Below are 27,945 nucleotides of genomic sequence, written 5' to 3'. Positions count from 1 at the left end.
ATACAAGTTATACTACTTCTCATTATAGTTAATTTAGCATGTAGAAAGCAGATGATGGTGGTGGTGGTGCCACACAATGCATTTTATCATATGCTGCTGTTAATATAGCTGCTCATATACTTTTGAATTTTAAAGCCAATCACTTTGGAGACTATTTAGAGAGTTGTCTCACCCAAAGATCTATTGTTTATGTTTATTTTCGTGGGATTTAATTTTGGTTTTCACAGCTTTGAACAAAGCTTATTTGGTGTAGTGGCCAAATAAATATTATCCCACAAATCTATTTTCCACAAGTACCAACCATTGCACATAAATTAGCATTCATTTAGGAATTATTTATGACATGAAAATAATCAACATTTAGAGGTAACATTTGATTTGAAACTATCTCGACTAATTGAGATACTTCTGTGGAGAAATGGATTCCATATTCAACCAAAAAGAAAACTTACCTCCCTGAAGTAACAGTAGAAGCAGGAATAGATACAAGACAAGCAATCAACCCTTTAGCATTTGAACTGTCCATATCCAACCTAAATATTCTACTTGTTTTATGCTCAAACCAGCCAGATTCAATCCCTTACCTACCCCAAAATTTCTATCTAGGTTTCCAATTAAGGAAAATAGCTTCAATCTGTCATGATCCCCAGGACTCGTATAAGGACGAAGCTTAAACCAATTTCCATGGGGCATATGTTTGTCCGAGATTAAAACAGATTTCCTCCTGAATGGAATGCCAGTTGATTGCAGAGTTAATTTCTCTGCTGTTGCTGAGAAGTTATTTACAGTTGAGTATACTAAAACAACACAAAATGAAGTGTTTTGTGCAAGAACACCGAAGCCAGGAATCGAAACCACAGTTTGTGCATGGAACACCCTAACCACTAGGCCACACACACTCACATTATGAAAATGAATCAAGGAAGAAAAACCCATAAATTCTTCAAAGAAAAACTGCTGCTGAAAAGAATCCCTCAATTATGCATATTTTATAATAAGTTTATTAACTGCCACAAATGTAAAGGAGATGCTCTAAATAAGAGTAAAATACAGAAATGAAAAAAAAAAAATGGATGAGGTTGACTCATAGTGGCGCCAGTTTTAGATTGGAAGAGTAGACAGTTTTAATTTATAATAAATGTGGCTATATTTCTCCTGAAACTATAACAATTTGTTGCTGATAACATTTCTGCTTTGAGCTTGTTAGCCAAGGGAAAACTCTGTAGTAGGCTACACATGCTCTTTAGATCAAGTATGAGAACAAAGATGGCTAAGTTGATAAAGTTGATACTAAACAATCAGCCAAGGAGGCAACTGATCATATCATGTTTACTAGTTATAGGAAATATACACAGCCAGAACAATAAATTCTCAAGCTACCAGACCACTTAGACACAAGTAGACATTATTAGTATGCAAATAGCTCACTAGCGTAAATAGCACTGCAAAAGTTAACAAATACCAAGTTATGTGAACTTAGGCCATGATAGAGATATTAACAACATGGACCAATTTTTAATTGTCACCACCATTCCAAATAATTGGCCATCCACCCACCCACCTATCCAATGACAAAGACAATAATGATTTCAGTTAATTAACATTTAAATGCAACAAACGAAAAAATAATATGAAACAGCTAAGCACCAAAATTAATTTAATCGAGTGTGTATTAAGGCATGCACGTGTGTGGGTGGGTGTTTGTGCGTACGTGCATATGAGCCTAAGAGCTGAATATAAAATTAATCCGCTCTAAAAGTATTTTTTATTTATTTATTTATTTACAATAACAGGCATTGGACAATCCTACTTTTAAGATTTCATTTATAAATGCACAAGTCGATTTTCCATGTTGGCATGGATTGGACAGTTTGACAGGATCCAATGAGTCAGAGTAGAGAGACATACTCCTGTGTCTGCTTGAGCATGGCTCAACCCCCTAACACCAACTACACTTTTACAGTGTATACATTCTGTTTTCCAAGGCACCAGCATTAGAGAGGTCACCAAATAACTCATAAAACTAAAGAATTCTCCAGCCTGAGTGGGCGCAGAGACATATAGTAGAAAAGGAGGTGGCTTTATGTTACATGTTGAGAGGTTAAAGTATGATACAAAACACCAGAAGAGGTTTTCTACTGTAGGGTAGTTTTATATCCTAGTATTGAATATATAATATATTGAAGCGGGGGGGGGGGGTAGTATATACACAACTACTATTACTATGACATGAGACTCAATGCTCTTTATCAAAGGATCACAGTGAACTGCTACCAAAATGAACTGCCAATTACAGTTCTTTAACAATGAGTCAGTCCACCTTTAGTCAATTAGGGAGTTGTCAGAATCTTTCCACAAGTAGATACATGGCTACCTTGTATTATTTAAGAGTGAGGGAGAATAGAGATGGCGCAGGAAAGACGGCTAAAGCTGGTGATGATGAGCTGTCCGAGTGTGCCCACAAGGTAGATGAGAGAAGGAGAGAGAGAGAGAGAGAGAGAGAGAGAGAGAGAGAGAGAAGGAACTGATGGTCAGGAAGTGTTGGTAATTAATGGCTGGAAGGGTGTGGGGAGGAGAAGGAATTAGGAGTTAATGTAGCTATAGTATTCAAGAGTGGAGGAGTGGAATGGTTGATGACAAAGAATATTCTCTCTCTCATTAAACCCAAAATGGAGATGAACACCAATTTTTCTATGCGTTTGGTTTGAAGATTTGTTAAGATATTTCCTTAACATGAATCAATGGTAGCCTTAATACACAAATAATCTTTATCCACCAATGGCAGTGTTGAGCACTCATTCCCATTGTTTGATGTTTATACACACACACACACACACATTATGCAATAGAGTTTCAGTTACACTAACAATTTAAAAGCAAGCAAAAAAAAAAAAAAGACATTTTAACAGTTGAAAATTTAATCAAAATTTTGTTTAATTAAGAACTTGCAAACCTCAAGCTCACAGATTGTCTAAATGTTCAAATGTCCAAACTGGGGAACAGTCTCTGTCTCTCTCAAACGAGCGAAAGGTTATTTTCAGTTGTTGGATGTCGATATGCATACTTAACAGTTAATTCAAAATATGCTAATCACAGCTTACTCAAATGTACTGCATGGCATAGCGTTCAAAATAGAAATGCACTTTGCAGCAGGTAAATATGTATGTATTGATCAGGTAAAACAGAAGGAAATAGAATGGAAGGATTAGAGAGACGGAAAGGAGAAAAAGGTGTGTGTGTGTGTGTGTGTTTTAGAAAATAATCATTTGTCCTTTAATGATTTTGAAAGTACTCATGACCTCTGCAGGTCATCTGAGACCGGGTGAGTTTGATGTTGTCAATCATCATCATCATCATCATCATCATCTAACATCCGTTTTCCATGCTGGCATGGGTTGGACGGTTTGACTGGTGACTGGCAAGCCAGTAGGCTGCACCAAACTCCAATCTGATCTGGCAAGGTTTCTACAACTGGATGCCCTTCCTAATGCCAACCACTCTAAGAGTGTAATAGGTGCCTTTTACATGCCACTGGGACGGGAGCTTGTCAGGCGGCTCTGGCATTGGCCACGTTCAGATGGTACTTTTTACATGCTGCCAGCACAGGAGCCAGTCAGGGCAGGGGATCTGGCATCCACCACATTCGGATGGTGCTTTTTACATGCCACCGGCACGGGGAGCCAGTCAGATGGCACTGGTAATGACCCATGCATGAATGGTGCTTACTGTGAGCCACCAGCACGAGATTCAGGAAGGCAGCACTGGCATCGGCCACAACTACAATTTCCATTTTTTATTGTGATTTGATTTTTTATTTAAATGCTTCATTTAAGCCATTGTGTGTCAAACCCTACAAGAAAGACACGAGCTAGAAGGAGATTCCAGAGAGAAGGTATTCTGGGGAACAAGGATTGGAGTGTAATGGTTAGTGAAGAAGCAAGAGGGTTAGGTGCTCCATAAGTGATGTGGAGGTGAATAACAAATGGGATGGGGATGCCAGAATGGTGGAGGCACAAGACCAGCCAAATTTTAGCCAGTATTTGGTTAACTTTTCTAAGAGAGAAAAAATTAAATTAAATAAAGGCTTTGATTGGTGCAACCTTCTTAGCAAAATGCTAAGTTATAATCATAAACTGCAATTTCTCATAAAATTATTCTACATAACTCTGATAAGTGATATCGGTTTTCAGAAGGATTTCCTGATCTTTGGACATGCTATTAATATTTCTGAATTGAAATTTTCCAGGTGATATCCTGGGTCAACAGGGAATTGAAAATGGAACTTTTTAACTAACCAGCTGCTTGAAGCTTACTAACTTCCTACACCTGAATCCTTGGATATTACTTTTACATATCATTATACATACATACATATATATTAAACATGTGTTAATAATATATAATGTATGTGTGCGTGTGTGTGTGTATATATATATATATATATATATATATATATATATATATAATATATATATATATACACACACAATCAAACAAAAAAAATGAAGAATTATATTCTTTCACAATAATTTTTTTGTCTTCTGTATGTTTTGAATGGCTGGAGAAACTGTTTCCACATCATAAAATGGTTTGCACAGATAATCAATCAATTAATTAATTGAACAGTAATTCCCCCAATCGTTTTCATGAAAGTATGAAAAATATTGATAGATTTTTTTTTTTTTTACAGTCTGCTACAAGCAAAACTTGTAGAAGTGGGATGGAGTATTATTGCAGAAAGTGCTCACCAAAGTATTTGCCTGGATTTCTTCAACCCCCATTTTCCTTCTCTCCCTCATATATATAAAGTAAGGAGGATAATAAACACTTTCAAGTATTTCTTGGTAATTTCTATTAGCAAATGAAACATGTGTAATGGTAAATAAACACTCAAAATTTTTCCAATTTCCTGTTTTGTTGATATATATGTGTGTGTGTGTGTATGTACATACACATATACATTTATGTATGTGTGTATATATATATATATATATCCGTTGCCAGCCTCGCCTGGCCCCCATGCCGGTGGCACGTAAAAGCACCATCCGTTTGTGTCCGTTGCCAGCCTCGCCTGGCACCTGTGCCGGTGGCACATGAAAAGCACCCACTACACTCACGGAGTGGTTGGCGTTAGGAAGGGCATCTAGCCGTAGAAACACTGCCAGATCAGACTGGGCCTGATGCGGCCTTCCGGCTTCACAGACCCCAGTTGAACCGTCCAACCCATGCTAGCATGGAAAGTGGACGCTAAATGATGATGATATATATATACGTACATACATATATACATATGTAATGGATTTAAAATCAGTATCCAATTCAACAGGTAGTAATCAAAACATTTTCCAAGCTATAAAGAAACCCACCACACACAATATCTATTCATCATATCCTGACACTTGTGCAATGCGTTCAAGAAGAGTATTAGTTTTTAACCACTAAACATTTATCTTGACATATAAGAACGAACCCATGTTTGTCAGTCACGTTTATGGAGTTAGATTACAAGAAATGATAAAATCTTTTATGTGTATGTGTGTGCATATGTGTTCAGACACATCTTTATTTCTCCGTTTTCTTTCCTCTCTCCTTCTGTTTTCACACTTCATTCCTTTATGAAGAAGAGTACGGGCTCAAAATGTCAAAGACTCTTCCAGTTTTCCTGAGCATCAAACTAATATACCTTGTTCTGTTGTCCCCTCATCATCTGTTACTGTCTTCTGGTTTTTGTACAATTTGAACTATATATTTATTTAGTTATTTATTTCACTGCTTCTGTAACCAGCATGGAAAACAAACTAAACTTAAAGCAAATCCAGATTCATTGTCCATTTATTGTTCGACCCTTTCTGTTGAAATACATTTCCTTAATTACAATTCATCATCATCATCATCGTTTAACGTCTGCTTTCCATGCTAGCATGGGTTGGACGGTTCAACTAGGGTCTGGGAAGCCAGAAGGCTGCACCAGGCCCAGTCTGATCTGGCAATGTTTCTACGGCTGGATGCCCTTCCTAACGCCAACCACTCCGTGAGTGCTTTGAAGTGCCACCGGAGGCTGGCAACGGCCACGAGCGGATGGTGCTTTTTACGTGCCACCAGCACGGGGGCCAGGCGAGGCTGGCAAACGGCCACAATCAGATGGTGCTTGCCTTTACTAAATGCATGTTTGGAACATAAAAGAAAATTTGATGAAAGGTTTGAATTTAGATCCCTTTAAAATAGACAGTTTATATCATAGAGCCGAGGGTGGTTTCAGGCAGCTTGGTATCAAAAAAGGTTAAATAGGATTCCATTATAGAGACACAGGAGGAACATAAGTGTGTATCTAAGTAGGTTTCACAAGTTTCATACAAACCAAATGTGCAAAGTTCAAACTGAACATTACAATGAGAACATACCTTAGTTTCTATAAAGGTGAATACAATTTATCTATCAACGAGGTTTTATGTTGTGTTTTGTGGGTGGAGGGAGATTTTTCATTTTAGTATATATAAAAAAAAAAAAAAAAGCTTGCTTCCCAACCTCTTGGTACTGGGTTATTGTCTTCTACTTATAGCCTTGGGCCAACCAAAGCCTTGTGAGTGGATTTGGTAGACAGAAACTGGAAGAAACCTGTCATATGTGTGTGTGTGTGTGTGTGTGTATGTGCGTATTTATGCATGTATTGTCTTTGTGTCTGTGTTTGCCCTTCCACATCACTTGACAATCAATGTTGGTGTGTTACATCCCCATAACTTAGCAATTTGGCAAAACAGACCAACAGAATAAGTACTAGGCTTACAAAGGATAAATCCTGGGTCAATTTCTACAATTAAAAATTTCTTTTAAGGCACTGCTCCAGCATGGCCACAGTCAAATGACAAACAACTAAGAGTAAACCACTGAAATTTATATTTTTGTTTCTGATGAGCAAGAAAGAAAAACAATGACTGGTAGATAGGTAGTAGTAGTAGTAGTAGTAGTAGCAGCAGTAGCAGCAGTATTTGTAATGATGGTATTTTTATATATGTCCTGACAAATATACAAGATCAAATAAAAATAAACAGCCAGAAACTTCAAATAAGAGGAATCTTTTTGTCAGAAACTGTCATTTGAAAATGGATTTTTGATTTCCTTTGAGACAATATTCAATGGAAACGAAAAAAAAAAAAACATTCTGAATTAGGGTTAGTAAAAAAAATTTTGCTCACATGACCTAGATATACACACTTCTTCAAGATGAAATTTTCAGTTGCACCCATGAAATGCAATATGCTGCCGGATTCAATGTCACCAGGACTTGGTTTGTGCAAAGTATTTTGTTTCATTTCTTTTGCTTACACGAAAAAACATTTTCTTTCTATTATTCACAATTAAACACTCGCACACATACATCTATATGCCAGCATAGAAGCTGGACATTAAATGGTGTGTGTGTGTACATGTTTGCATGCGTTGGTGCATGTTTCCATGTGTTTGCATGGGTATGTGCGTGCGTTTGCGTGTTTGCATGTGTGTGTGTGTGGTTGCGTGGGTGTGTGTTTGTGTGGGTGTGTCCTCCTACTACTTGACAACTGTTGTTGCTTTGTTAACGTCTCTGTAACTTAGTGGTTCAGCAAAAGATACTGATAGAATAAGTACCAGGCTTAAAAAAATAAGTAATGGGGTTGATTTGCTTGACTAAACCCTTCAGGGTGGTACTCAAGCATGGCCATAGACTAATGACTGAAACAAGTAAAAGATAAAAAAGATAATTACATTACACACACACACACAAAGAGAGAGTATACTTACAAGTATGTGAGTTCCATCTCGATTCTTGCCTGCATATAATATAGCTGCTGGAGTCAAACGAACAGATGGCTAAAAATGAAAACAAAAAAAGAAAAGGGAAAGTCAGTTTAAATACAGCAATATTTATAATTCAAGCACTAAATCCCCTAATTGTAGTAACATCTTGTGTCTGCCCCTCCTGATTCAGTTAACATTGCCACAGGCCTGGCTGTGAGGTTAAAAAATTCACTTTACAATCAAACAGTTCTGGATGCAATCCTTCTGCACGACACCTTCTGGCATAAGCCTCAAAGCTGACTTGAGCCGTGCAAGTGAAACTGGAGAGAGGGAAACACTAGAGAAGCAAGTCAACTGGAATGAACCTATACTTAGGTAGTAGAGTTAATCCATTGACCACTTTAACATTGCCAAAGGCATCTAAGAGACCGGGTGGAGTCTACAACAAAGCGGACTCCACCTGGTCCTTTTGACTGGACAAGATTTTTCACTTTGCAAATAAATCGATCCAATACTGCAATAACCCAGAAGTCATAGTTTCTCCTACCTTTTATTTACTAACCTTAGAGGCCTTTCAAAGGCTACCTCCAAGATTGGTAAGGTACTTTCCTTCTTTTTAATAGTAACTACTAACAGAAGAAATACAGAAGAAAAAAAAAGCTAAAAATGAAAATACATACATATATATAAAATTCTATTATAATGAAATATCCAAATTTAGTAACACTTGTAATTTCCAAACAAAATGTTATTTATGCTAAATAACATTAACAGTTATACAAGATTTAAAATAAAAATAAAAGTGGTGTGTGTGTAGTGGGGTATATATATATCATCATCATCATCATCATTTAGCGTCCGTTTTCCATGCTAGCATGGGTTGGACGGTTCTACTGGGGTCTGTGAAGCCAGAAGGCTTCATCAGGCCCAGTCAAATCTGGCAGTGTTTCTACGGCTGGATGCCCTTCCTAACGCCAACCACTCCGCGAGTGTAGTGGGTGCTTTTTACGTGCCACCCGCACTGGTGCCAGACAGAGCTGGCAAACGGCCACGAACGGATGGTGCTTTTTATGTGCCACCGGCACGAGGCCAGGCGAGGCTGGCAACGGACACGAAACGGGGCGGTGCTGGCAACGGTCGCGAAACGGAAAGTTCTCTTACATGCCACCGGCACTGGTAACACATCTGTAATTTCCATTGATCGATTTCGATTCTGATCCTCACTTGCCTCAATGGTCTTCTTCACAAGCAGAGTTTCGACATGCTACCGGCACTGGTAGCACATCCGCAATTTCCATTGATCGATTTCGATTCTGATCCTCACTTGCCTCAACACGTCTTCACAAGTAGAGTTTTGTGTCCCAAGAAGGAAGGTATGCATACGTAGGCTGGCTCCATCCCATGTAGAAGGCCACGGTTTGTGGACTCACTTGTCCTGCCGGGTCTTCTCGCGCACAGCACACTTCCAGAGGTCTCGGTCTCTAGTCATTTCCTCAGTGAGACCTAAAGTTCGAAGGTTGTGCTTCACCACCTCGTCCCAGGTTTTCCTGGGTCTGCCTCTTCCACAGGTTCCCTCAACCGCTAGGGTGTGGCACTTTTTCACACAACTATCTTCATCCATTCTCGCCACATGACCATACCAGCGCAAACGTCTCTCTTGCACACCACAACTGATGCTTCTTAGGTCCAGCTTTTCTCTCAAGGTACTTACACTCTGCCGAGTGTGAGTACCGGCATTACACATCCATCGGAGCATACTGGCTTCATTTCTAGCGAGCTTACGCATATCCTCAGCAGCCACGGCCCATGTTTCACTACCATGTAGCATGGCTGTTCGTACACACGCATCATACAGTCTGCCTTTCACTCTGTGCGAGAGGCCTTTTGTCACCAGCAGAGTTAAGAGCTCTCTGAACTTTGCCCAAGCTATTCTTACTCTAGCAGTTACACTTTCAGCACACCCGCCCCCGCTGCTGACTTGGTCACCTAGGTAACGGAAACTATCAACTATTTCTAGTTTTTCTCCCTGGAAAGTGACGGAAGTTGGTCTCAGAGCATTTTCAGTGTTTATTGTTCCTGAGCATCTGCCACATACAAAAACCATCTTCCTAGTTAGCCTTCCTTTGACATTGCTGCATCTCTTATGTGTCCATAGCTTACACTTGGTGCATCTTATAGAGTTTCTACCTACACCTTTTCTACAGATCGAGCAGGGCCATCTACCTGAAGGTGTTTGTGATTTGTCTACCTTCCTACTGATTACGACTTTGGTTTTAGCTAGATTGACTCTGAGGCCCTTCGATTCTAATCCTTGTTTCCACACCTGAAACTTCTCCTCCAGTTCTGAGAGCGACTCAGCAATTAGAGCAAGGTCATCAGCATAGAGGAGCTCCCAAGGGCATCCTGTCTTGAATTCCTCCGTTATTGCCTGGAGGACTAAGATAAATAGGAGGGGGCTGAGTACTGAGCCTTGGTGGACCCCTACCTCTACCCGGAATTCTTCACTGTACTCATTTCCAACCCTCACCCTACTAGCGGCGTCCCTATACATGGCCCGCACAGCTCTCACTAACCATTCATCTATCCCTAGTTTTCTCATTGCCCACCAGATAAGGGATCGGGGGACCCTGTCGAAGGCTTTCTCCATGTCAACAAAAGCCAGGTACAGGGGCTTATCTTTGGCTAGGTATTTCTCCTGCAGCTGCCTTACCAGGAATATAGCATCAGTAGTACTTTTCCCTGGCACAAACCCAAACTGCATCTCATCTAAACTAACTCTCTCTCTAATTAGTTGGGCTATGACCCTCTCCGTAACCTTCATCACCTGGTCCAACAGCTTGATACCTCTGTAGTTATTTGTATCTAGGGCATCACCTTTACCTTTGTAGCAGTTGACTATTATACTGCTACACCAGTCATTGGGTATGACCCCTTTGTGTATCACCTGATTAACTATATGGGTGACTAGGCTATAGCCGACACTACCAGACATTTTGAGCATCTCTGCAGTGATCCCTGATGGGCCTGGGGCTTTCCCTGTCTTCATGCTTCTAATTGCCTTAGCTACCAAGAACTATCAACTCGGATAGCTGGTCCCTCTGTTGGGTCACATCGGCGGCAGACTCTCTTATCCCATTCATTTTCTTCATTCAGCAACCTTTCATAGTGGCATCTCCAGACCTCTCTCTTTGCATCCTCATTTAGCGCAAGTGAACCATCTTCCATGCGAACACACTTCTCTCCTACCACATCACGATTCTCTCTCACACACTGTCTTGCAACACGAAACACCTCCAGTCTTTGGTCCTCACGGCGCAGAACATTGGCAAATTTTTTCTTATCTGCTTCCCCTCTGGCTAAATAAACCTGTCTCCTAGCTTCTCTTTTGGCAGTCTGATACAATTCCCTGCTACCCCCATTTTTCCAGACCTTCCAAGCCTGTCTCTTTTCTCTAATAGCCCTATCTACAATATTGTTCCACCACCACGTTATTCTAGGTCGAGAGGGGACTTTGCACCAGCCACAGATCTGGTCAGTGGCTCTCAGCAGGTTGTCCCTTAGAAACGTCCAGCTGTCTTCTACCCCTGTGATGCTCTATCCCCTTCTACTTCGTCAGAGGCTTCAAGTAATATGTCCCTAAATCTCTGTCCATTTGCAGGATCTTTAAGCTTCCAGATCCTTCTTCTTCCTCCTATTTGTCGTCTTCTGGTTGTCCTCCTAGTCCTGATCCTAAAGTCACTAACTACCAGTCTATGTTGTGGGGTACATTCTTCACCTGGGAAGGTTTTGGCATTTATAAGCAGCCATCTCTCCCTTTGCCTTGTAAGGATGTAGTCAATTTGGCTGGTATGTTGGCCCGATTGGTAAGTGACTAGGTGGCTGGTAGGTTTCCTGAAGTTAGTGTTGCAAATCATAAGATTATTTGCATCGCAGAACTCCAGCAGCCTGGTTCCCTCCTCGTTGCGGGAGCCATAGCATAGCCTCCATGTACGCCATGGAAGCCCCCAGCATGTCGTCCACGTGACCATTGAAGTCACCAGCCACAAAGATTAGGTCTCTGTCGTTCGTCAATGAGGTAGTCTGCAGTAGAGTGTCATAGAATCGGTCTTTCTGTCCATCGGGTAGCCCCGACTGAGGAGCATAGGCTGATATAATGGTTGCTAAACTATGATGAAGCACTAATCTAATCTTAAGTATTCTGTCACTTACTCTGATTACCTCAATTACTTTATATCTTTTTTTTTTTTAATGTAGAGGTAACACACAAATAAATATTTATGAAAAAGAATGAAAATGCTACTTTTTTAAAATTAGGTACATTTGTATTTCTTTATATAAATACATTAAAAGAAAAACGTTTTTGTTTTACAAATTTCTGTTGTTGAAACCTTATCAAAAATATATACTAAAATGGAATATGTAGAGAAAAAAACAAATTCCATTTTAGTATATATTTTTGATAAGGTTTTTCAACAACAGAAACATGTAAAACAAAAACGTTTTTCTTTTAATGTATTTATATAAAGATATTCAAATGTATCTAATTTTCAATCTTTTTCATAAACATACATAATCATACACTGTATATGTGCATGTGTGTGTAGACATTACATTTCCTGCCATATACATACATAATATGAATGACTGGGATTATAAGGACTCAATAGACACAAGATTCAATCAAGTCCACCTTCAAAATGTTTATCCTGCAACATCATGATAAAGTGTAAGGGATTTAGGAGGAAAACCGGGTATAAGAGGCTTCAGATGTTGTGTGCAAAAGAGAAGACTGTGCTGGTTTGGTCGTGTGATGCATATGGATGAGGACAGCTGCTTAAGTGTTGATCTCTAATTGTGGAGGAAACCTGTGGAAGGAGTAGTCCCAGGAAGACGTGGGACAAAGTGGTGAGAAAGGATCTTCAGATGTTGGGCCTCGCAGAGTATATGACAGGGGACCAAGACTTCTGGCAATTTGCTGAAGTTGAGAAGATATGTCAAGCAAAGTAAAACCACAGCCATCTGTACATACAGACTTGTCCTTCACAGGTGCCGATGCCACATAAAAAGCACCCAGCACAATCGGTAAAGCAGTTGGTGTTAGGAAGGGCATCCAGCTACAGAAACCATCCCAAAACGAACAACTAGAGTCTAGACAGCTCTCTGGTTGACCAACTCCTGTCAAACCATCAAAGCCATAACAGCGTGGAAAACAGATATCAAACAATGACGTCGATGATGAATTTAAACACCTAAAACCCTTTCAAATCTCACAAATATTCCCTAGAAAAATAAAATACTTTCTGACTTCCATTAAATTTCATTTCACTGAATCCTAAATCAATGCCAACAATCTTAGTTTACCTATCAATATAACTATTTAAGATATTGATAATAATAGTTCAAATTTTGCCACGGTCAATAGGAATAAGTACCAGTTACGCACTAGGGTTGATACAATCAATTATCCACTTCCTCCAAAATTACTGATCTTGTACCAAAAATTATAAAGGATTATTATCACCATCATCATCATCATCAAGGTGGTGCCCTGGCAGAATCATTAGCACAGTGGGCAAAATGCTTAGTGATATTTCATCCGACCTTACATTCTGAGTTCAAATTCCACCAGGGTCAACTTTGCCTTTCATCCTTTTGGGGTTGATAAAATAAGTAGAAGTTGAACACTGGGGTCGATGTAATCAACTAGTCCACTCCCACAAGATTTCAGGCTATGTGCCTATAGCAGAAAGGATCATCATCATAGCAGAAACATGAATGGTAGTTTGGCATAATTATTAGACAAAATGCCAAGCAGTATTTTTTCCATTTTTTTATCCAAGATAAAGTAAAGCACCAGTCAAGTACAGGGGTCCATTTTTATCATCTAACCCCTACCTTCAAAATTCCTGTTCTTGTATGTTGAAAACAATTATTAAAACAGAAACATTAAGCAGAGTCCTGGCTAAAATGCTTCAATTTTGTCTACAGTTTAAGATGAAACCCCACCAGAATTAATAAAATAATAACCACAGCTCTATCCAATCAATTCTACTGGAACAGATCCATCCAACACGTTAATATGGAAAAATGGACAGTTTTATTAGCATAAATAGATCCTGAAAACTAAATTCTGAGAAATAAAATGTGATTTTTATTTTTAAACTTTATTTGTTCCACTAACTCTGTTTTACCATAAATAGGAAGAAAACATGACACATTGGAGGCATCAACCCCTTCAGCTTGCTAATTCCATCAAGGATATGAAAAAAAAGAAAAAAAAAACAACGGCCATCTATCTAATTCACTCACAGTATTTTGATAAATAGAATCATTTCTTTGATATTGTGGGGTCAGAAGTTTTTTTTTTATAAGAGATCAATAATATTGACAGAAAGTCTTGGACCTCTTATTCCCATCTAAGCTAAGGTAAACAGATAACAAGGTGTTGTGTCTAGAAATCACAATGAAATATCTACAGTGAGACTTGAACTCATTACCTCTGGGTACTCAATCCAACACCTTATCCATCTGACCTTAGTGGAGGTATTTTTAAAGTGTTTTTGTCTAGAGACCACAATGAAATGTCTGCAATGAAACTTGAAATCATTATCTCTGAATACAAAACCCAACACCTTTATCTCTCCAACCATGTCATCTAAGATAAAGATCACAACTAGAAGAATAAATTCCCAACAAACACTCTCCATACCATATTGATTTCTAATTTTTGTTTTTCTTTTTCTGAACTAACATTCAAACATAAAAGTAGATTATAGAATCATATCAAATTTCTTCTAACAATATTGAAATGGGTCAAACAAACAGAAAACACCTTGTAATTTTCTTCTTTGTCCAGGTGTTGTGAAACTTTCATACCCAGAATGCAATATGTATACAATTTGAGTATCATACAATTGATTTTGAGTTTCATATAAACTGGCCATTGCAGTTAAAATGCAAGGAAAATCTAACCGTGAAACAGTATGTATATTTTAAAAATTTTACAGTGAAACGATAAGTAAAATGTAAAGAAGTTTACAAATCTAAATTATATACACTGTAAAAATATATTAGTTTAGTTGCATTTGATATGTAAGGAAGTGGTTTGGTAATATACATTAGGTATTTCTGCAAATTCAGGTTTGTTTTTCAACCATCCATACAAACAATTGATGTTAAGTGCTATTGTGATGAGAGAATGAAATATAAAAAGAATTTTATCAAAAAAATTTTTTTTTTTTTTTTTTGGACATCATCCACATGATATTGTATGAAATTTCGACTTTGTTCACAGCATAATGCAAACATAAGCATTAGAAGCAAGAAACATGAAGTATGAAGGGTATATTACAAGCAAAACCTGAGGGGAAATTGCTGAATAAGGTATCAGAAACAAATGGTATATAAATCAAAGTGGAAAATTTCAGGAGTTAAAAGAATGGCAACATTGGTTGAAGATCTTAAAAGCGAGGAAATTTTGGTTGTAACAGAAAAAATGTAAGGAAGATGCAAAATGGATTATTAGTAGGGAGAAGGAGAAATTAAATGAAAACCTTTTGAAAAAAAAAATGTTAAAGTGGAAAGCATCAACACAGGATAATAATGGTAAATTCAAAAGTTTAATATAAAAATAGTGCTCTTACTTGTTAAAACAGTTTGTGGGATTTTGAATGCTTAAATATAATTTGAAAAACATTTCTTTTCTTAAACTATGACATAGAATACTTAATCCAAAGAAAGCACATCTTAGGTATGAAAATAATTTACTAAATGTTTTCAAAAGAGAACTTCTAAGGCATAAATGAAACTTAAAATTCAAAGAAAGCAACAAAATGGTGAAATGCAAATTGTACACAAAAATTATTTTAAGAAATGCATTGAAATATAAAATTACTTCAAGAAAAAAGTGCAAATCCTGAAAGAAAAAAAAAAAGTGAAATTATATAGGTAATGAGAGAGAGAGGTGGGGAAAACCTGCTGTAGTAGTTACTAAATCTCAGTCAAATCAGTCAACCATCTTTAAAAAATATGTTACATAAAGTGCACTCCAGATAAAAATAAATGTTTGAAAACAAAACAAACAAAAACAAAAAAAAAAAAAGATAGCTACAGCTGGAATATTTTTTATCATATGTCTGTTTCAACATGGTTGACTTAAAAACATTGCCAGCACAATTTTGACGTATGCAAACATTTCGTTTTGCAATGATGGAATTCTGTGGGTTAAATAGCTGCTATCCATCTGAGAATGCCTGCATTACACAGGTTCAGAGTTCAGATCTGTGAATGACACAAATGGTTGCAAGCCTACAGTAGTTCAATGATATTGGTAGTTTGGAAAAAGCTGTCTTTTCATTTACAATTGAAGCCAGTGGGGCTAAATTGCGAGGGAGGCAAAAGACTTCACAGTATAACACAAGTCTTTACTTTAAAATGCAACCAGAGATGCTTTCTCCAAAGGCAACTTGGTGAAAAGTGCATCAAACTCAAGACTTCCTCATCAAACAGGTTTGAGGATTGCAAGCTAACCACCTCATTAAATCAGGTTGATTGAAATAGAGATTGCCATCTATAAGAGAGCTCCTACCTCTGCTGGCAACTAACGACCTCTCGCTCAGGATGGAAGGTAGACTGTATGACGCATGTGTATGAACTGCCATGCAACATAGTAGTGAAACATGGGTCATGACTGCTGAGGACATGTGTAGGCTTGAAAGAAATGAAGCTAGTATGATCTGCTGGATGTGTAATGCCTGACTGTGGGCACCCTGATAGAAAAGTTGGACATAAGAAGCATCAATAGTAGTGTGCAAGAGAGATGACTGTGCTGGTATGGTCATGTGTTATGTATGGTTGAGGACAGCTGTGTAGAAGTGCCACCACTAACTGTGGAAGAGGTAGACTCAGGAAGACATGGGATGAGGTGGTGAAGTATGACCTTCGAACGTTGGACCTCACAGAAGCAACAACAGGAGACCGAGACCTTTGGAGATATGCTGGGATTGAGAAGACCTGGCAACTAAAGTGAGATCGCAGCCATGGTCGATGCCAGTGTTGCATATCCAGCACATTTAAAATTATCCTTGATGCATCGAGCGATATGATATGTTTGAGAAGACCTGCTGAGTCAAGTAAAACCAAAATCGTAGCTGTGGCCAATGCATCATCTGAATGCGGTCAATGCCAGTGCCCCCTGACTGGTGGCACGTAATAAAACACCATTCAAGTGTAGTTGATGCCAGTACCGCTTGATTGGCCCTTGTGCACATAAAAAGCACCCACTACACTCTCAGAATGGTTGGCATTAGGAAGGACATCCAACTGTAGAAACCTTACCAGATCAGATTGGAGCCTGGTGCTGCTGCTGGCTTGCCAGGCCCCAGTCAAAACGTCCAACCCATGCCAGCATGGAAAGCAGACATTAAAAGACGATGATGATGATGAAGAACAAGCGCTGCAAGATGAAATGGATCCTTCAGTACATCCCTCACACCATTCGCTTTTTAAGACAATGAAACATTTGCATGACTTGCTGTAAAGTATCTTTCAATAAATTTGTATGAAATGTGATTAGCATTTGGAAGAGTGGTGTTTTGCAAGTAGTCACATCTAAAAGAGATCATCTAGAATTCTGCACAAATACAGAAAATAAACAACTGACAAAAATTATGAAAGCATAAGAATTGATCACAAAGTTACATGGAAATGTATTAAGTCTTGCTATTTCGGATTAAACCTTAGCTATACTTGGGTTGAAGGGTCAGACAAAATTTGAAATTAAGATTGGGTTTATCAAACAGCAACAATTAAAAATGTATTCACACCTAAGCTGCTAATTCTCCAATCATCAAATGCAACATTACAGACCAAATTCTTTGACACTTTTCTATTTATGGCTCTATTAGTTTTAATCTATATGTCTCAAATAATAAAATAACAGTGCTCTGAATTTTCACCAGCATAATGACGAAAACTGTTGCTTATTAATTAATGGGTGTGTATAGCTTTTACTAAAAAAAAATCAGAAATAGTTATTAAAGTTTACACTGTCTAGAAAATTCTTAAAATAGATTTCTATTAAAATGTGGTTTTTCAAGTGTTTTTTATTACTAAAGATTTCAACTACAGAAAACTAATTTTAATTCACATGTAGGATACTGCTCACCTTTTGTCTTTTCTCTCTCTCTTTCATACACTTCATGATGCTACTTTCTACTAAAATATCAGTAAAAAAATTTCTCCAAATTATAAGCTCAATTGAGCAACAGCCAAATTATCTTAATTCCAGTATCCTTTCACATTTGTTGGATGTTTTTGAAGAAATAAAAAGCAAAAGAAGAGAAATGGTTTTAGTTTACCTATATCAATTGTGCCAAATACAAACTAGACTCATTTTCTAAACTATTTGATTGTAAAGCACACAATGTTTTAAAATAATGGTCATTATAGGAGACTGTCACAAAACATGACAAGGACTATAGCATGAAGTCTGTTACAGTTGATTCCTTCCATGAGATCTCCACTGTTCATGTTATATTTCATGCAATGAATGGTAATAAAAATAATATATTTCCCATCTCTGTACATCTGTTATTGTATTTTTATATAGGTTATTATTACTAAAATGAACAAATGTATATTGATGGAAAAGCAATACAGAGGAAATGATAAATTATACAACCACATACTCTTTTACTCTTTTACTTGTTTCAGTCATTTGATTGCGGCCATGCTGGAGCACCGCCTTTTAATCAAGCAACTCGACCCCGGGATTTATTCTTTTGTAAGCTCAGTACTTATTCTATCGGTCTCTTTTGCCGAACCGCTAAGTGACGGGGACATAAACACACCAGCATCGGTTGTCAAGCAATGCTAGGGGGACAAACACAAACACACACACATATATATATATATACATAAATACGACGGGCTTCTTTCAGTTTCCGTCTACCAAATCCACTCACAAGGCTTTGGTCGGCCCGAGGCTATAGTAGAAGACACTTGCCCAAGGTGCCACGCAGTGGGACTGAACCTGGAACCATGTGGTTGGTAAACAAGCTACTTACCACACAGCCACACCTGCGCCTATTTGAACTTATACAAATTATCCACACAGCCACCCCTGCACATATTTGAACTTATACAAATTTTTCAATGACTTTTTTTCCAGTATATACCAGGTGCAATTCAATCCACTATCATACAAAAGGTATAAAATCTGATATGTATATATGATAAACTGTGCACCTAGCTAAGTCAACATAAAACCTGATTTCTTCCTAAATTCTAACATTGCTTTTCATTGCTTACCACTATTCTAAATTTAGTTATTAAGCAAGTGAAAGCATACAAAGGGGAATTAGACATAACACATCAGAAAAGTTACACAAATTGGGAATCAAATATTTAGTGACTAGTAGAAACACTGCCCTCAGGCTAGATTAAATTTCCTCTACAAATTTAGTCTAGTAATTTAAGAAATTATTATTATTATTATTAAACAAAGGGAGTAAGGTGGTAAACTGGCATAATTTTTAGCATGCAATGCAAAACGGTTAGCAGCATTATGTCTGTTTTTATGCTTGAATTCTGCTGAGGTCAACTTTGCCTTTCATCCTTTCGTGGTTGATAAAAAAAAAGGTACTAGTTGAGTACTGGAATCATGTAATTGGCTTACTCTGTTCCTTGAAATTGCTGGCCTTGTGCTAAACATTCAAAACCATTATTAAACAAAGGGCAGCAAGCTAGCAAGAGCTATTAGGACACCACACAAAATGCTTAGTAACATTTTTTTTTGGCTCTTTATGTTCTAGGTTCAAATTCTACTGGGGTTAACATTGCTTTTCACTCCCTTGGGGTCGATAAAATAAGTACCAGTTGAACACTGAGGTCAATGTAAATGACTATTCCCTTCCACAGAATTTCAGGCCTTATACCTATAGTAGAAAGCATTATCATTATTATTATAAACAATGCTAGATTCATTTATTTCATATTCCAGCTTGAGAACTCATCTAACTGAAATAAGATCCAGAATAGTAAAAGTGATGGAATTATGAAAACATTGTAAATGAGATCTATTAATTATCTCATGTTTTTTTTAATTATCATAAAATTTTTATTATGATTTTACTAAGAAAATAATCATTTTAACAAAAGATATTTTGTTTTCTTGTTGAGCGGAGGCATATCTGCAGGATTAAGTTTTTTGATTCCAGGCAGTGACCTGAATAATAATAACATTGAAAAATACCTTAGGAATGAGAACCCAGATTCAAAATTTCCCCAAGACACCTGATGAAGGCTAGAGGGTATATCAGCCAAAACATGTTAACAACAAACAAGATGAGGACAAATATCCGTCAATTGTAAATAATATACATAATTACTCATCTCTTAAATATAGAACTGTACATTGGCACTGATACTTTTTGTTTACATTCTGCAAAAACAGTAAAACTAGCAGCCTGGTGAATGTACATCATTCAAAAGGACAAGTGCTAGGATCAGGAAGGCCATCCAGTCATAGAATGCTGGCCTCAAGAAGTCATGTTCAACCTATGTCAGCATGAGGAAAATATGAATGTAAAAATGATGATGATGATTAAAGGGAAAATATTAACAACTTCCCAAATTAGGAAATACAATCAGGAACAGACACAGCTGAGTGGCTGTCTGCATCCCAACATGGTTTCAAGTTCAAGCCCACTGCAAACCTAAGCCCTGTGAATAGATTTGGTAGACAGTAACAGAAAGAAGTCTGTCATATATATGTGTGTGTGTGTGTGTGTGCACATGACAAAATTCAGTAAAGCAGATTTTTTCTATGGCTGGATGCCCTTCCTATCACCAACTCTTATCTGTTTCTGTATGGCCAGACAGGTTTTCACAGAAGATTGGGAATGAAGGACCATTCGTAAAGTGTGACACTAATTTACAACCATCATGTGAAGTCAAGAGGAGGAACAAGCTTCTTTTGATTTCCTTTCAAGAAATCTACTCATGAGAGCTATAGTAGAAGACACTATATACACAAGGAATCATGCAGTGGAACTGAATTAGAAACCTTGCAACTGGGAAGCAAGCTGCTTATTACATAGCCACATATGCACCTATTTTACTACTTAAATTTTTCCGAAATTTCAATCATTTTATTTCTCTAATATTGTTACTAAAATTTTCAAATAACTTCAGACTCATTATCTAGTACCTAATGACTTTAAAAAAATCCAACAAAACTCAACATTCTTAATACATTTTGGCACTCTTAACACTCAAGCTATTTAAAATTTACAGACATCAACTGTATTAAATTTATCTAAATTCTGTTTCCATGCAGTTGGCTTGTCCAATCAGATAAAGTTAACACATTTATTTGCAATTACCATACACTCTCTTATTTTGGTGTATAGCTGAAATATTAATAGCCAAACACTTAATGCTTAACACATTATTTGCTCTAAGTAATAGAGTGACCAACATTACTGGCTGGAAATGGACACTTAACACACTAGAAGTGCAGAAATATGCCTTAAATAGGTTTAACAGCATTCAGTCAAGGAGAAAGAAAAGAGGTTGAAGCTTAGAGTGATATTTCAAGAGTGGGTAACACAATATTAAACTATTTATAACAAATATTTGCAGGGGTGTAATGTGTCAAGCGAATTACAGCTGCAATTAGCCAAGATGTTACACAGACAATCTATAAAGATTTAATCTTCACATCATATCACCTGCTCTGCAACAGAGAATAGCCAGGACAGCTCTGTAACGCTATACTTTGCTGCATCAATATATTACAGTTTTTTACTATTTTGCATCTATAAATATGAAAAATGTTTGTTTACCAATACAATGGGAACGCTATTCATTCAACAGGTTGGCTTCTAACAGTCATCACAACACTTGTAAGATTACTACCCAAGCAAAAAGCACCTCCAGTCATTGCAGGCTGAAGGCTACCAACTTAGTGGAATCTTCCTACCCACCACTCTTAACCCTTGTGTTACAATATTTCTCTTGAAACACACTGAAGAATTTAGTAAAGCAACTGCAGTTGTTATGTTGAAGTTTGAAACAAATTAACATAAAATCTTAATGGAACATTTTGAAGGCACCACCATCCGTTCATGACCGTTGCCAGCGCCGCCCCGACTGGCCTCGTGTCGGTGACACGTAAAAAGCACCATCCGTTCATGGCCGTTGCCAGCCTCGCCTGGCCCCGTGCCGGTGGCACGTAAAAAGCACCATCCGTCCGTGGCCGTTTGCCAGCTCCGTCTGGCACCTGTGCAGGTGGCACGTAAAAAGCACCCACTACACTCACGGAGTGGTTGGCGTTAGGAAGGGCATCCAGCTGTAGAAACACTGCCAGATCAGACTGGGCCTGATGCAGCCTTCTGGCTTCACAGACCCCAGTTGAACCGTCCAACCCATGCTAGCATGGAAAGCGGACGCTAAATGATGATGATCACTTTAAAATATGAAGTTTGTAACCATAGAACCAAAGGTGGTCTAAAACAAAATGGTATCAAAAAAAGTTAAAGATTAATCTAACAGCACTACTAAAGACAAAGGACCAGAATGCCTGGCACCAAGACCCTGCTCCACAGCAGAAGTGTTAAGTTAAGCCTTGTCTCTCTGAAGGAGAAGACTGACCTGCAAAGGTGCCACATAATTACCATGTGGTGGTGCTATATAAAGGTACTTGTGTGGTGTCATGTAAAAGCACCTGTGAGGTGCCATTTAAAAGTGCCACATAGAAGCACACATGTAGTGCCATGTAAAAGCATCCAGCACACACTGTAAAGTGGTTGGCATTAGGAAGGGCATCCAGCCATAGAAACTATACTAAATCAGACTGGAGCCTGGTACATCTCTCCAATTTGCTAGCTCTGGTTAAACTGTCCAACCCATACCAGCACAGACAACAGATGTATGATGATGATAATGAAGAATCACGTTTTAACACCTTTTATCAGGTTCATTCTCTCACACACCAAACATGGAAACACTTTCACCTTACATCAAATCAACAAAGCCACATCTCAAGTAGGATGCTCTAGAGTTAGACTGGCCCTTGCCAAACTTTGCATTCTGCTTCTCTCTTACAACTATCTATACCAATCTTTGGATCCATAAATCTATGTGCCAAATATCAACCCGTCATATACTGCCAATATCTTAAGTCTCTCTAGTTCCTCAATGACCACCAAGTGTAGCTTGTGTAGAGCCAGATCTACTGTAGAGATTTAGCAAGATGGATTTAGAAGGCACTTTTGCTTTTTGGATGTTTATATTGCAGTGTTCAGGTACATGCACAGTGTCAAATTTTGTCAAAACATCCAGAAAATTACAAACTGTTAAAGAAATTTCAGCACTTAGCGGTTCGGCAAAAGAGACAGATAGAATAAGTACTGGGCTTACAAAGAATAAGTCCCAGGGTCGATTTGCTCGACTAAAGGCGGTGCTCCAGCATGGCCGCCGTCAAATGACTGAAACAAGTAAAAGAGAAAGAGAGAGAGAGATATTCGCCTTCCTATGTCCAACCCGTGCTAGCGCGGAAAACGGACGCTAAACGATGATGATGATGATGTCATTCTCCAGTGGATTCATGCCCTTCAGAAGGTTGGCAAAAGTTGTTTGCATTCAACATCAGCAAAGCTTATTATAACTTAGTACAACAATCTCCAAGCAAATCTGCACGACTGACATTTATCTATCTCTCATCTACTGGAAGCTTCTTGCAATCTTATAAGATACCAAAATAAATAAGAATGTTATTTAAATTCCATAGAAAAATGTCTGAATCTTAATAGAAAAACTGAAAGTGTTCGCTATGAAACAAAGTTCAAAAATTTGTGCAGTTCTAGTTTGATTTCATAATATGAAACATTGAAAAGAATTTACTTTAGCCTAGGGTTACTAATCTTTACATGTGGAATTTAATTGGCAACAAAAATGTGCAGGAGCCCCATTGTAGCCACCTATTTATATATAAATTACAGGACATAAAGGGACACAGTGATTTTAGAGTGGTCTGCACTAAGATAAATATATGCCCACATAAAAAGCACTCAGTCCACTCTGCGTGGTGGTTGGTGTTAGGAAGGGCATCCAGCTGTGAAAGACCACACTAAAACAGGCTGAAACCTGGTGTGGTCTTCTGCCTAGCCAACTCCTATCAAACTGTCCAACCCATACCAGCATGGAAAGTGGATGCTAAATGATGGTTATTTTTCCAACCACGTGGTTTCAGGTTCAGCCCCATTGTTTAGGCAAGTGCCTTCTGTTATAGCCCCCAAGCTATTCAAAGCTTTGTGAGTGATTTGGTAGTTGAAAAGTAAAATATCCAATATATACATTTCTTTACTACCCACAAGGGACCAAACACAGAGGGGACAAACAAGGACAGATAAAGGGATTAAGTCAATTACATCGACCCCAGTGCGTAACTGGTACTTAATTTATCGACCCTGAAAGGATGAAAGGCAAAGTTACCCTCGGCTGAATTTGAACTCGGAACGTAACAACAGACGAAATACGGATACGCATTTCGCCCGGCGTGCTAACGTTTTTGCCAGCTCACCGCCTTCTTAAAATATCTTATATATATGTATATATTGAACTACATAGCTAACAGGTGTGGCTGCATGGTTAAAACAGTTTCAAGTTCAATTCAACTGTTATTGCACCTTCCAAATCCTTGGGCCACCTAAAAGCCTTGTGAGTGAGTGGTTTTGGTAGACAGAAACTGAAAGAAGTTTGTTGGAGAGACATGTGTATGTGTGTGTCTTGCCTTGACACTGCATGATAGTTGTAAGTGAGAGTCACGGTCGTGCAAACAGTGTCATTAATTTCTATTGTTCTGCAAGAGCATGTCTGGACATGGGAAATACAATAACCTTGCTTGGAAGCAGGTAATGATGTGTATGCACATGTGTTTATATTTTTGTTTCCTTGACATCACATTGCAAGCTAATTGTGAAAGAAAAAAGAAAAGACACCATTCATTTATACAAACAATATTACTCGCATGTAATCTATGTCCAGCCATTGCATCATTTGTGTTCAGAGGACTTGAGGAAATATTGCTCACTTGCATCAAAACAGGTTTAGTGTTGGAGACAAAAAGGGGCATCTACCTATAGAAAAACCTCAATGAATTTCGAATGACTCAATGCAAGCTTGGAAAAGTGGACACAACAAAGTGATTAAAATGGTATGGATGCATGTGTGTGTCTATGATTAGGTTTATATCGATCTACAAATAAATGTTATTACATGACCCTTTATGTCCCATGAACTGAACAGCTCAAAAGTAAAAGCAGATTAAATAAGCACTGCAGTGATATGATTGACAAAATGCTTCAGTATGGTACTCCAGCATGGCCACAGTCCAATTTCTAAAACCAACGAAAATGTAAATAAATCATGAAGAGATAACTGATTTTAAAGCCGAATGTCCTTTCTGCAATTAACTAAGGAGTTGAGCTTTTATTTTGCCAAATAGTGCAAACTAGAATAAGTTGATAGGTCTTGTTCAGCAATGAAACACAATGGCCCAGCAGAAATAATACTTGGACACATAACTATGTGTCCAAATATTTTGCTCCAAGGACCATGGCGTTACTTTGTACCAGTATTGTAACTGCACACTCCTTGGGCCACATGTAAGTCTGCCACCTGTGTCGGTGGCACATAAAAAGCAGCCACTACACTCACGGAGTGGTTGGCATTAGGAAGGGCATCCAGCTGTAGAAACACTGCCAGATCTGACTGGCCTGGTGCAACCTTCGGGCTTCCCAGACCCCAGTTGAACCATCCAATCCATGCTAGCCTGGAAAGCGGACGTTAAACGATGATGATGATGACATATATGTTTACATACGCACGGGGTTCAATTATTTTTATGCATGTAAATCAAACAAGATAAATAAAAATCCAGGCTACTTAATTTCCAATACATGAACAATGGGTGAAGAAACAAAACTTCACAGCATGCATTAGCTACATTGCTCAAATTTGAATTCGAATCCAAAGGAATTGGCAATCTTTCGATTTTACTGAGTCGACAAAATACCATTCAAGTAGTGTGTCAGTCCAGTTGACTACACCCTCACCCACAACCATCTGAGCAAAATCAATGTACTGGACCGTATTGATTTTTTTCTTTTTTATTGAAAGCAAGTAACAGCATACATAGATCAGATTTAGGGTCCTAGACCCGTGAGCTCCCCGGGAAACTGCCCATTGTACACACGACTTGAGATGGCATAACCATCACATTCCAAATGTGTAGCCTTCTGCAAAAATCTGCAACTTATACACAAATACATATTATACTCAATATTCTACACATCGTACATTCATAAGCTAAATTTTTACATTTTTCTTTGATTTATCGAAATATTCGTCTGCTTGGAACACCCCTTTCTCAATAACACACACTACCCATCATAAAAGAAGCAGAGGAATTGGCGGTACCAACAGCATTTATATGAATAAGTTACGAAGATGAAAGATTTCAAGATTAAATTATACCGAGTTTGTGTGATTTCTTTCTAAATAAAATGATCGGTAAAATTTATTACAGATAAATTAATTCGATCTTCTGATGCAAAACTCGTAAGTTTGACTCAGAGCCATTAAAACGTATGTCCTTGGAGAAAAACAACTTCTTTCCTTTACTTGCCCTATCTACGAAGCAAGAGAATAAGAGAATGGTATAAGCTGATAATAAACGGCCACAGGTTACGTTCTAAAAATAGATAGAAAAGTCTAAATCTGTACTTTCAATCCACGATAGAGCAACGAAAACAGTCGGAAACCGAAAGCGACAGCTAAGCTTTCTCTCTACATCATCGCGCAACCTGTTAGAAGTAGCAACGAAATTTCCCTCCTATATCACACCCTGCCGCCTTGAAATAAATCTAAAGGACACATTGTTTTTATGTATTCTTAAAAAAGATGGGATGATCATGTGCGGAAAGTCTTTGATATAGTTCTAGAGGAATTTAAGAGTAATCTGAGGTTAAACTGATGATTACTGATGATTACTGAATGAAGTAGCAGCATCCGGAAGTGACCTCCGAGGGGGGAATCATGCGAACTCTACCAATTCCTTTTTAGTGTTTATTCATCTTCAGCGGACAAATTGTTTTCGTTTTCTTTTCAATTTTTACGAAGTTCACAATAAAATTAAGACTAAGTTGATATTTAATATTTGCAGCGGAAATGTTTAAAATACAAATTTCCTTTTCGTGAGAGTGAAGTTTTTACTATAAACGTAGATTTTGCGAGACATAAATGCCACATCAACTTAGAAATAAAAGAGAAAAGTTTTATTTTTCGTAAATATATATGAAATCGGAGCATTCATAAGGGGTATTCCTACACAAGTGTGCTGCCCCCAATCGACTTTGTTTCCTCATAACTTTCGAAAAATAAATATATTTTCTAATGTAACTTTCTACAAATACCTTTCAAGTCTAGTGGATTAAGATTATATCGTAATTTAATGTAGAAAAAAAAACTGGTGGGCACATTCACACGCTCTACATATATATATATATAAATGAAACCTGAAATTTTGAAAATAAAATTGTGATGTGTCAATATATATTGTGCGCACCCATCAATTTCCTTCCACATTGAATTCCAACATAATCGGAATCTACAACTTCTAAAAGACGTTTGTGAAAATTTCGTTACAGAGTACCCATTCTTCTAAAAGTCTTGAGAAAACCAAATCGTGGAGGGAATGAATGCACATTTGTGTAGGTATACTTCATAGTGCACCTTATTGAGAAAGGTTGCTGTTGACGAATGAAACTGATTTTTCTCAGTTTTCAAATATATCAAACATTGTTCTGGAGATATTTGTCTTTCGTAAACCCTACGTATTAACGGTTATTCTTTTATGCGTTTCAGCCAAAATACTCTAGTTACATTTTTAATAGAAGAAAAAAAAAAAAAATTCGAGTGTTGCACCACATGGTGCTTGTGGATACTTACACCACATTTAAAACAAACTCGTATATTTCCCCTCACACATGGAAGGAGTAAATATATAGACTGGTCTAATTTTAAAATATCTTTGAACATTAAATGTGTGTCTATAGGAAGGATCATTTTCAGTATTAAATAAGTACTGAATGCTGCACAAATAAATGT

At 37.8% G+C, this 27,945-nt stretch overlaps 1 protein-coding gene across 2 annotated transcripts in view; it reads right to left on the bottom strand.

The window, feature by feature from the left end:
* Positions 1-27,945, bottom strand: part of LOC115222452 (3-methyl-2-oxobutanoate dehydrogenase [lipoamide] kinase, mitochondrial) — a 67,606-nt gene that overhangs the window by 34,120 nt on the left and 5,541 nt on the right. For both annotated transcript variants that reach the window (XR_005003245.1, XM_029792645.2), the window contains exon 2: positions 7,777-7,845. Coding sequence is in view for 1 of the 2 variants with exons in the window: in XM_029792645.2 (XP_029648505.1) it covers positions 7,777-7,845 (69 nt within the window). In the remaining variant the exon portion in view is untranslated. The remainder of the gene's footprint in view (positions 1-7,776; positions 7,846-27,945) is intronic.

The sequence above is a fragment of the Octopus sinensis genome, linkage group LG20 (assembly GCF_006345805.1).
Source record: "Octopus sinensis linkage group LG20, ASM634580v1, whole genome shotgun sequence".
Classification (NCBI taxonomy): Eukaryota; Metazoa; Mollusca; class Cephalopoda; order Octopoda; family Octopodidae; genus Octopus; species Octopus sinensis.
The sequence above is the reverse complement of the archived record's forward strand: the minus strand, read 5'-3'. Positions and strand labels throughout refer to the sequence as shown.